The sequence below is a fragment of the Typopeltis vanoorti genome, chromosome 19 (assembly GCF_054136105.1).
Source record: "Typopeltis vanoorti isolate ZY-2024b chromosome 19, IOZ_Tvanoo_1.0, whole genome shotgun sequence".
NCBI lineage: Eukaryota > Metazoa > Arthropoda > Arachnida > Uropygi > Thelyphonidae > Typopeltis > Typopeltis vanoorti.
The window spans coordinates 34,904,375-34,917,069 of record NC_143567.1 but is presented as its reverse complement, the minus strand read 5'-3'; the positions used below and the strand labels follow the sequence as shown (position 1 = coordinate 34,917,069).

The window sequence follows — 12,695 nt, the reverse complement described above, 5'->3', positions numbered from 1 at the left end:
GAGACCGACTAACTCACCTTTAGTTGAAAGATAGCAGATAAAGGTTCCTCACATCATGGACGGGAATTGAACCCAGGTCTTTCTTACCAAAGGGCTTCATCTATACCGGCTGAGCTACGGAGGCTCATTCCGTAGCTCAGTGCTCAGTATTACATAGTCACTATAGATCTAAGAGGTAATTTTTAGAATCAGCACCAATAGGGAGCGTAAGCAAAGTTTGTATGTGAAGTATTTTTATGACTAGGCTACTTGTATATAGAGGCTGATGACTTCACATCAATTGCCTTAGTATTCCATAATGCAAAAGCACACAATCCTTTTGAATGTGTATAATGCTATCCATTAAGGGAAGGGTCACTACCTAGATCAGTTTCACTCTTTATTAAGGTCTCATCAGTGGAAGCCAGACCCACAAGAGATACCAAGGTTGAATTCATGCAAAAGGCATATATTTCCCATATACTCATATATTTATATACCCATATACATTCACTCATATATTTCCACAATTTTTAAAACTTTCTAAAAGTTAGATCGGATGACTGTATTCTGTTGCTTTAGAGCAGAATACATTCATTCAGAGGTAAAAAAATTTCTTCCACTTTGAGAATAAGAACACTTCAGTGCATCTAAGGAACTTTAATGACAAGTATTTGTTGAACTGAACCCTCCAGCCAGTGCAGGAAAACAATTCAATTTCCATCTGACATTTGGTCATGCTCGACTGAAATGCTTGTGAAATTTGATGTAAAAAGGAGGAGGAAGAGGGGGGAAGGAGAATATTTGTCAATTCTTCAATCTGAATATTGTTAAAGTAAGAGAGTGTATTTATTTTTTAATCAATATAAATTCATTTTTTAGCTCAAAGGGAAGACCAAACTACATCGGTAGGGATCCCAGAAAATATACAGGATCGTCCCATTTTGGGCTAATGTGTCCCGTTGTCCCAAGAAAACTCCCGAAGAGTTTTCTCAGGAAAGTTTATCGGGAAAGCGAGAAAAATGTTGAAGGAGAACTATCGAATTTAAAGAAAGTAGTGGAGTACGTTATGCGTATCCCTGGAACAAATGCGTGTGTCGAAAGATTATTTTCTCGCATGAACGAACTGTGGACTGATGAGAAAAACAAATTGTCTGTAAACACTGTAAAATCAATGCTTATTGTAAAATCATTCTTCAGTGAGGATTGTATAGTTTTTTATGACATGATTCTTAAAAACAAACAATTGTTAAGTGAATTTCATTCTTCAGAAAAGTATTGCAAGAGTGAGCAAGACTAATTGATTAATAACAATATTGTCAGGTGAGAAGAGCATTACTGTATTAGCAATCTATTTTGTATCTATAATAGTAAGGAAAAAACCATTTGAAGGCAACTTAAAGTGGCTTAATGAAAATATGCAGCCTAACAATTTGATTTACTATTTGTTTACTTATACTTAGTAAAGTGCATAGTAAACCTTACCATGCACACACTTGGAAAGTTAGAATCATTTTGTAAGACTGGCATATGTGATGGATGCACATACTAAACTTTCACCCTCAGTAATAAGTGTCCCGTATTTTTTTCCAATGTATCTGGGATCCCTATACATTGGTGGCTGTGACTGGTGTAAATCTCAAGCTGTGATGTAAATTCACTTTTTCAGAATAACAGTAACAGTATATGGAGCTAAATCAGATTTCTTATAGATGATATAAGATTGGGGTCCTTGTAATCTTTTTTAACATGGCTGGCCAGATTTGCCAGCCTTGTTGACTGGGTGGTTAGCATATCCACTCTCCAACCAACAGACTGAAGTTGAAACCTTGCCATGTGCATGGGTGTTTGTGATTGCCTTTAGGTGGGAGATTTAATCGCCTGGTGTGAGACCACTACTGTACTTAGGAGGCCTGAAGTGAAGTGAAGTGAAAAAGTTTCATTTTTGTTCTCAAAGGCAATCACAAACACCCATGTTCTCAAAGGCAATCACAAACACCCATGTGCATGGGTGTTTGTGATTGCCTTTAGGTGGGAGATTTAATCGCCTGGTGTGAGACCACTACTGTACTTAGGAGGCCTGAAGTGAAGTGAAGTGAAAAAGTTTCATTTTTGTTCTCTAGAGAAGGATATCTGGAATATGTAAAACATAAATTTTAAAAATATCAATATATATATGTGTGTGTGTGAGCATATAAAATGATAAAAATGGGGAAAAAAAGAATCCTTAGTCTATCCATGGAACTATACACTTATAAAAACCTTTAATGGATAGAAGTCACATAAAAAAAAAAAAAAAAAAAAGAAAGAAAATGTAAGCAGAGCAAAGCTTAGGTGGTACAATTCCTTTGATTAAAACAAATCTATGCCAGGAAAAGAAAAATAACATTTTTGCATTTTTCTTACTTTTTCTGTATATTCTTCCTCTCCATTATACCTCATAATTTCAGGAGCCATGAAGCCTTCTGTTCCACCAAAACCTTTAGTACCTGTTGGAAGTGTTGATCTACTTATTCCATAATCAGCCAATTTAACTTCAACTAGTGGCAAGGGAATAAGAGAATGAAAAGGTGGTGGAATCTCCCAAACAAGAACATTTTCAGACTTCAAGTCCCGATAAATAATGTGCTGCTGATGGAGATATTCTAAAGCTTTTGCAATCTGCAAAAAGAAAGAAAACATGAGTGTGCTTATTTTAATACTATTAGCAATATAATTATCAAAGAACTCCCTAATAAAATATATCTTGTGAACTTACAGAATGTTGCAAATATTATTCTATTCCAATTATTCTGAGTAATTTCAGAATAAACTCACTGCTTTGGGAGGATAGTTACCACATATCCTAAAAAAGTGGCCTAAATACTACATATTTAGTAAGACCACGACTAAATGATTAGGAGGACAAAAATTCTTTGGCTTTACTATTAATAAAACTTGAGATTATAGTGTATTTTTTTAAAATGTACTAATTACAAGCGCAAATTTAACTTTTAAAAATTAAGATTATTTTGTTGAAAAGTTCAAGTTTTTTCAGGATCAGCATGTTCTATTATTTAATTATTTAAAATTTTGCTGGTATACAGTTTAGCCTCCTATGACATATGGTCTATTAAAAAAAAAGTTTAGATATTAATTATTAGTACAATATTACAATTTTAACATAATTTTAGTCTGGTTTGGTTGTGATTGAATGTGGCATGTTTATGTTTGGAAGTTATTCAGTTTGAAGCATTTTTTCAGAATAACAGTAAATGGAGGCAAAAACAGCAGTCAGAACTAGGTCATCCAGATGCACAAAGTGAAAATCGAGTATGTTGAGTGACGTGAATTTTTACCAAAGATGGTTCATTGTCAGGAGTGTAATATATATCTCTGAGCAAATGTGGCAGATGTTTGCTGAGAGATTAAACATGAGAAGTGAGAGAATGAGGATATGTTAATAGACTGCTGTGATTTGAATGTAAGTTGGGAATCAGAAGTGAAGAATATCAGATGAAAGGCAGTGATGGATGTAAGACTAAGAATGATAACTAGAAGAGTGAGCAAGAGAATATGAGCGTGGAGATTTGATTGTGAACACAGAAGTGATTAAAAAGGGAAAACTACGCATGATTACAGAAGCAGCTGTGCCTGACTACAGGAACAGAGAAAGTCTGACTGATGTAGCAAAAGAAAGAATAATTGCTGGAATGCATTACTTGAAGGATGAAATGATTAAGATGAGGAATGAAATAAGGCATGTACAGAATGAAATTAGATGTATGGTGGATATGAATGGAAGAATGAAAAATATTCAAATTAAAAATAGTGAAGAGAAAGAAGTAGCAAATGACTCAAGAATAACACTATATGGAGATTCTATCATAGGTGTGGTGAATGAGAGGGTGCACAAGGTATGTTTTCCAGGAGGGAGAATGAACAGCATGATTGAGGCACTGGATATGACAAGTATGTGAGGAAGTTAGTGGCTGTGGTTGAAACAAATGATTTGGTTGGGAATAGGGAAAATATGAGATTATATCAAGAGATTATTGAGGAGAGTGAAAGACAACAGTATGGTAGGAAGGGTGGTTTGTGTTGCATAGGTATAACAACGATGAGTTAAGGCAGAGAGCAAAGATCTTGAATGGAATGTTAGCAGAAATGTATGAAGAGAAAGGAGTGCAGTTTGTGAATGAATGGGATGAGTTTGAAAGATTAAGGGAACTATATAAGAATGATGGACTGCATCTGAATGGTTTTGGAATGAGTCATTTGGAAAGGTTGCTACTGAAAGAAAGCGTAATGAATAATGAAAACATGGTATCGGTGGAAATCAGAGATGATGTAACGAGCAGTACTAGGTGAGGATGATTTAAAATGGAGAGGAAAATGTGTGAAAAGGAATTCAAGTTGGACAGAGAAACAGGGTGGGCCTGGAAGGTCAGAGACACAGTGTACAGAGAATGGATTCTGAAAGCAGTAAAGAATGCATGTATGTGAATGGTCAGCATAGGAATGGAATGGAATGGCTTGGAATACATGGGGGTCTGAGTTTGGCGGGAGGGAGTATGGAGAAGAAGGTGAGCAGACAGGAGCAGGTTAGGGTGGGAAACATGAGTAGGACTGGTTATTGACAAATAAATTAATTGTTATGCTTATTTACAAATTCCAGGAGTATCAGAAATAAGGAAGATAAAAAGATGAAAATTGATTGAGTTTATGTGCCCCTAAAGAGTTGGAATAAGTGAAATATGGTTGGATGATAGCATCCAACCACTGATCACATCTTGATGGAAAAAGAAATTGAGGGATATGTTTTTTGTAGGGGTGAACAGCACAGGCAAGAAGAGAGAGGGGGAAGTGTTTCTGATGAATAGTGGAAGAATTATGTCTGTGCAAGGTTGAGATACAAGGGGGGGGGGGTTGAAGAAGTATGATGTGAAGTGAAGGTTGGAAGAATGAGATATTTGGTGGGGTGTTGCTACAGACCAGGAATGTGGAAGGTGGAAAGAATGTATAGGCTTAGTGAGTAAGCAACGGGTGATCAATATGGCTACTTTCAATTATGGCAATATTGACTGGAATAAAGAGAATACGGAGAATGAATGTTTCGAGTTCGTAAGGAGCAACAATCTTAGACAGTATATAACAGAGGGCATATGAGGGTTAAAGAGTCTTAGATCTAGTTATATCATCAGAGGACATGATTGTGAATGGAGTGTCTAATCTTCCCCTAGTTGGTGAGAGTGACCATGAAGTGATTACCTGGATTACAGCCAGTCATATGAAAACTTCTATAAAAAAAAAGGAAATAAAAAAAAAAGGGATATACATGGAGCTACAAGGCTGGTGATTATGGAAAGCTTAGGAGACAACTGAGAGCTATAGCATGGCAAGAGGAGTTGAGTTGGAAGGAGACAGAAACAGCATGGGCCAATATTGACTGGGAGCTATTTAAAAGCAGCAATGTCTGAGTGTATTTCAAAGGTGAAAAGGCTAAACAAGGTAGGAGTAAAATGGATGAATGAAAACATTAAGGTGGAATCTGAAAGAAGAAGGCACTGTGGAGGAAAAATAGGATAAATGTTGGTAATGACCAGTTGCATGAAGAGTACAAACAGGCCAGAAAGTGACTCAGTTGGTAATGATGGCAAAAGTGCAGTATGAGAAGAAATTAGGGATTTGAGAAAAAAAAAAAAAAAACATAGTGAGTTCTTTTGATATGTACCAAGTAGAAGGGAAAATGATTATAGGAGGATGATGCTAGTTGATATCAATGGCAGATTGGTAACCAATGTAGAGGATATAGTTGAAGTATTCATTGATCAGTAGAGGATATGGTGGATCATGGACTGATGGTGAATGAGCATGAAGTATATGAAGAATTAAGTAAACTTGATCTCAACAAGGCAGTAGGACTTGACAATATATTACACGCACGTGTCTTGAAGGAATGCTTCAGGGAATTAACAGCACCTTTGTCACACCTGTTGGTTGTGTCTGTTTATTATTATTATTATGTGACACCTCCAGGAAGAGTGTGCCAATAGCATCGAATGACTGATCCCCTTCAAACTACTAATCTTGTTCAAACTTGCTTACCTTTTGCATGAGCCATTAGTAGCAGAGTCTCTACCAATCAACAAACCTTAAAGTTCAAGAAAAAGAGTGTTGGCAGGAGGTCAGCTTTATCTTTGTGTGAAGTAACAGGAGGTGGAGGAGATGAGAGATCTCGGAGTATTTAGTGGACAGAGACTTGAAATTTAGGGGCCATATTGCTAAAATTGTAAGAACATCCCAACAGATTATAGCAATAATGAGGAGAACATTGATATGCAGAAACAAAGAGGTTATGCTTTTCTTGTATAAGGCTTTGATCAGGCCACACATTTGCACACAGTAGTCCACATGGACTACTGTGTGCAAATTTGGTCACTTAGTTTTCAAGGGGATGATGATGTATTGGAGTGTGTCCACAGAAGGTTTAAGTCAGTGACAGATCTATGAAATGTCAGATATGAGAAGAGGCTGAGGGAAAGCAAGTTGCACAGCCTTATGAATAGAAGGAGACGGCATATGATTGAGACATATAAACTGATAAGGGGTTGTTATCAAATTAATATGGAGGAGATTTTTCACAGAGTAGAGGGAGACAATGATAAAACATGAGGCCATCTCTGGAAGCTGTATAAGGAGGGAGGAAGCAGGAGAGTGAGAAGGTTCTTTGCATGGAGAATGATCGGTAAGCAGATTGCCTAAAAGTGTGGTGAGTGTCGGTTTAAGGCATGGTTTGATGATCTTTTTGCATGAGAGTATGGATTTCTTGCAATGAATCACTTGAAATGGATCAGATGCTAATAATGATAACTGAAAAAATTAACAAAAATCCTATCTTAAACAAAATTCTACCAACCACAGAAGAAAACATTATAAATATACTGGTAAGTTTCAACATTACTAAATCATGCATATTATAGAACATGCTTTAAATTTTAAAGGGTAGCTAGGCCTTAAAAAAAAAAAAAAAAAAAACCCTTTTACTTAATTACCATGGAGATTTAATTTCATGCTGTAGAAATTGTGAGGAAGAATTCCTAGCCACTTCTGAATAGTCAACTGATAACAAAGGACAAAAAATTATGTAAGTTAAATTAACTCTTTTGGAGTTCATTCAACTTAGATTCATAAACCTATTCATTCTTGACTCTCTGAAACTTAAATTTAAGTGGATTCGGCAATATGATCAGAACACAATCATAACCTATTGAAACAAGTAAAATAAGTAAATCGTGCAGAAGGAATGATGTAGGATTTGTGGATTTCTGGTCTGTATTTGACAGAAAGAAGGATTTGTACAATGCTGATGAACTTCATCTAAATGGTTTGGGTGTTAGGTGTCTAAAGAGAGAGCATTGTTCACTGAATATGGTGAAATTCAAATTCAGGAAAACTTAAGCAATTAGGGTGTAAGCAAGTGAGTTTGCGTAAATGCACCCATGAGGCGAGTGAGTGAGCGTGAGAATGATTAAGTGCAGAATCTAGTCTCTCAAAGCAAAAATATTGAATAGGGTAGTCATTTTAGTAAGGGAGTAAGTAAGAAAGTAAGGGAGGGTGGGAGCCTAAAGGGATGCTGCAGTTTCTATATACTAATGCCAAAAGTATCAGGAACAAGAGATGGAGTTTTTGGAATTGGTTAGTGCAAAACTGCCAAACGTTATAGGCATTAGTGAGACTTGGCTAACAGCAGATGATGTAATTACTGGGATAGAATGTGAAGGGTTTAGTATTTTCAGGGAAGATAGAGAAGAAAGGATGGGGAGTGGAGTACTGATGATGATAGTGGATGAATTGAAGCCAAAAAAAAAAAAAAAATGAAAAAAGGAGATAGGCAGTAGGGTGGCTGCTCATTTGAAGCAGTCTGGTGTAAGATTAAGGTCAGTAAGATAAAATATACAGTTGGTTGTTGCTATAAGCCAGGTAGTTCCACAAATGATATCAGTACAATAGATTGAGTGATTATTATTATTATGGGGAACTTCAACTATGGAGATATAAACTGGAAGGAAGAAAGTTCATGTGGCAAGAAGGAAATAGATAATTACTTAACACAGCATGTGATGGAGGGAACAAGGAGTGGGAGAGTGTTGGACCTGGTCATAGGATTAGAAGAGCTATCCATAACCAAGGTGATCACATTGACTCCGATTGGTGAAAATGACCATGCGATCTTGGCTTGGGAGATTGTAAAACATGAAGACTATTCTATCAAGAAGGGATATATGTGGAACTACAATGCAGGTGATTATGACAAGCTTAGGAGGAAGCTTAAAAAACATTGCAGGGTAAGGATGTTAGTAGTGCATGGGATATTATTAAGGGTCATCTAGAGCAGTGGTTCTTAACCTTTTAGTAGTTGCAGTCCCCTAAGTATTCTAAAATATTTTTGTAGCCCCCTAGTTTCGAGTAACATAATAATAATTAAACTTTTTTTAAAAAAACAGTCGTTTTACTTACTGATTATAATAACAAAAAAAAAATCAGAAAACAGAAATCGATTTTACTTAAATGTATTTTAATTAGACTTCTGTTGTTGAACACTCTCTACTAATTTGTCTAATCTTGCTTCAATTGTGTTACTTGATGCTATTCACATGCAGGAGTCTATTTGGAGTCAATTTCGTTGTTTTGTTTTATATTTACCATTGCGGAAAATCCCTTTTCACACAAATATGTAGAAACAAAAGGCAATAAATTTTGAATGGCAATGGTAAACAGGTGCAGATATTCCCTCCAGATATGTATCCAAAATTGGACCAAACTTTTCTTCTTGAAAACGGAGATCAGACTTAAATCCTTTGTCAATTCCAGTAGTGTGTCAGCATCTGTTGGTGATAAATTTGTATTTTTGCAGTTATTATATGGATCTTGAATCCACAATTTTCTACAATGAAGTTCATTATTTGGAAAATATTCATCAAACTTTTCAATTAATCTCTGGAGATGACATATAATTAAAGAATTTACATGTAGTTTATCAAATTTAAAGTTGTAGTTTGAAATAATTTGGAATTATCACTACTTCTACATGTTCATTTTGAACTACCAGGTGTATTTATGTTTATGAAATCAAATAATGTTCTTTGTTTGCTCGTTTTATAAGGGGATAAATTTTAAGAAATAACAAATCAGTATAGCAACACTGAAAGTTTCGAAAAGTAATTGCACTCAAGTACCACTTGACAACGCTAAGCATTCGTACTATGTTGTTTAAAACTTCAGATAATCACCTCTATCACACGTCCAGTAGGCAGATGCCACGACTTGCAGTGTTGGCAGCAGCAAAAAGTCGACTTGTGGCATCACCACAAAAGAAACTACTGCATTAAACTGTATAACTCAGATTACTGATACAAAAGGATACAAGTTTGAAACAAAGTAAAATAAGGCACAAAAAATAATTATTTTAAGAGATTTCAAAATTTTAAAAACTAGAAACGTTCTAAAAATTTTCTGCAGCCCCTGGTTAAGAATCACTTCAAAAATTTATGGATGTAAAGGTCCCTTGGAAAAATTAAAATATTTCACGGCCCCCATCGAAAAAAAAATCATAATACAGACATTATTATTATAATATTTATTGTATTTACTAATTATATGAAGAGCCAAAGGTATCCAGGTATCTGCTTACGCTTGGACTCGCCGAACTTTATATAGTTTCTATATTTGGCATGAAACTCTTTGAGAGTTTCTTATTCAGCTATTGTATTTATGTTCAATACAAAACATACATAGCGAATATTGCAAAAATCAAATGCAAATATTACATTTCTAGCATCTTACATACAGATTTGACATGGCATACTTAGTCTTAAAACATTTTAAATTTGTTTTCATTATATTTCACGCCCACCCCTCAACAAAACTAACGGCCCCCAAGAGGTCCGTGGCCCACAGTTTGGGAAGTGCTGATCTAGAGGAACCAGTATTAAATTGTAGACTTAGGGTAAGGAGTTAAATATCATTAAGCATTAGCTGCAGAAGAAAAAAATGCTGTGGAGGGTATATAAGGAAGTGACCATCAAACTCATGAACAGTACAAGGAACAGGCAAGAAAGCTGACCAGCATGGCAAAAGCAGATTACAAGAAGAATCTGGCGAAGCAGTCCAAAGAAAATGCTAAAGAGTTCTTTCATTACGTGGCAAGTAAGAGGAAGAATGACAATGGAAGATTAACTTTAATGAGTGATCATGGTGACGAGGTGACAGAATCAGATAAAAATAGCTGAGTTACTGAGTGACCACTTTGCAAGGATACATCATTAAAGTGAGGTTAGTGATATAACATATGTGACAGACACTGATGTGGGAACAGATAGATGAAATGGAATTTCTTAGGATATTGCAGAATCTCAATGTAAATAGAGCTGTGGGATTAGACGGGATATCAGCTTTTCGAGACTGTTCAAGGGAACTGGCAATGCCTCTGGCTAGGATTTTTAATTTAAGTCTCAGCTCTGGTAAAGTTCCAAGAGAGTTGAAAGAAGGCAAATCAATTCCTTGCAGAAGGAAGTTTCTAAGACTGCAGTAACAAATTATGGATCAATCAGTATCTTAGGCAGGTGGTAAAAGTATTGGAAAAATTGGTCAAAAAGAGAATTCAAGAATGGGTGGATAAAGATAGAAATTTATAAATAGTGATGGATGGATATGACACTGTTTATATGGATAAGAGGGTGGCTGCTCGACAGATATAAAAAATATGCAGAATAAAGGTGAAAACAGGTGACTGATGTGGCACAAGGTTTAGTGCTGGGACCACTGCTGTTTAATTTGTATATAAAAATGATATAGGAAATAACTTGAAAGGAAATATACAGTTGTTTGCTGGCGATGCGAAATTAGGAAGAGTCAATTTATCACATTGAAAGGGGTCTAAAAATCTCTCCCCTTCAATTTAGCCAATAAAATACAAATAGTAACATTGTACATATTAAACTCTAATAAACAACTAAGTTGATCTAACCAGAACAGAAAAATTGGCACATAAATCCCTAAAAAATAACCCTTTATCTGATTACAAAAGCAGATAAAGGTAATGCTACCATTGTCCTTGATCAGACAGCATACTTGGATAAAATGAAACTATTGGTATCTGACCACAACATGTACCAAATGGTGAATTACAACCTTACAAACCACATCAAAATGAAAACAACAGATTAATCAAATCAGTGATCACATGGCCAAGGGAAACAACTGTAAAACTTATACTGCATTATGCCCTGCCAAAAATACACAAAACAAACACGCCACTACAACCAATAGTTGAAGGAATTGACAGTCATTATCACAGCCAAGAAATTAGTGGCCACGCACAAGGAGTTGGTAGGTCATTCCACCTCTTACATAAAAAATACACAACATTTCATAAACAAGATCAGAAACATCACACTCAACTACAAAGATTTATTAGACATTTTTGAGATAACTGCCCTTTTCGCTAATGTCCCAATCAATGACACTATTGTTCTCAAGCCGGATCTCTAAAAGATTGAAGTACAGTGCAACAAATACTTGCACTAAGACTAATAGCAGAGAATGCTCGAAGAAAGAACAAAAAAAAAAAAAAAAGGTATACTGGTGTTTTGTGGACTTCCAAAAAGCATTTGATAATATTGACCAAAATATAACATGGGCTGTCTTGGAATTCTATGGTGTGGACAATAAGCTGATCTGCCTATTGAAAGATATAAAGAGCCAAGCACAAGCAACAGTCAGGATAGCAGGTGTGACTGGAGATTGGTTTGCTACTAGTCAAGGCACAAGATAAGTGGACTCAAAGCACTAATTGCATATTTATTTTGCAGAGGCATATTGCCTCTGCAAAATAAATATGCAATTAGTGCTTTGTTTCTACTGGCATTCATTTATTGTTTATCATTGTTATATGCAATTCCCAGTCTGCACGGTTAGCTGAGTGGCTATTTGCAACCATATGCCTGGGAAAGGAGTGTCCTGGGTTCGATTCCCTCACGCTGACGTGAGGAGCTTAGGATCTTTCTCAGATATAGCCAAGTTAGCCAGTCTTGGGCGTGGACTGCAGGGTTTTCTCCCCAGTTTATCTAGGGTTTTTCCTCTCTCAAGCAGGAAAACTGGCTCTGAGAACATAATGCTTCTACAGACATAGGACAACCACCTTATCCTCATACAGTGGTTGTAGTTATAAGGAATAGAACTCCTCGCCACCGTAAAGGTAAAGATTAAGAAAGAAAGAATATGTATTTCCCAGTCATGAAAGTTATAAGCTTATAGTACATTAGCACTGTGAGTGAGCCAAGGATGTTTTTCTATTTTTTTTTTTATTAATTTTATTTTATTTTCGTATTTTTATTTATTTTTTACATGGTCTGGAAACCATGCTTTAGAGACCAAACATGGAACTTATTTTTCAAGCCATTTTAGGTCTTCAATAAGTGTGTGTGTGGGGGGGGGGGGGGTCCTCACACCGGGCAACGAATTTCATTTCCCACCTAAAGACAATCACAAACATCCATGCCCATGGTAGGATGTGAACCCACAGTCTGTTGGTTGGAGAGTGGATATACTAAACACTCAGCCAATCAGCACATTAGCCTGGTTGACCAAGTGTTAAATGTTTTACTCAAGTTCAATTAGAGAATTTATTTATTCTGCTTTGTGTTAAACTAATGACTAGTTGTTTGTTTCATGAA

At 35.9% G+C, this 12,695-nt stretch overlaps 1 protein-coding gene across 1 annotated transcript in view; it reads right to left on the bottom strand.

Annotated features, from left to right (window-relative positions):
* The window catches only part of Lrrk (Leucine-rich repeat kinase), a 790,764-nt gene that overhangs the window by 121,792 nt on the left and 656,277 nt on the right, over positions 1-12,695 (bottom strand). Inside the window, exon 28 of the mRNA XM_090409582.1 lies at positions 2,386-2,640. Within this exon, the coding sequence (XP_090265708.1) occupies positions 2,386-2,640 (255 nt within the window). The remainder of the gene's footprint in view (positions 1-2,385; positions 2,641-12,695) is intronic.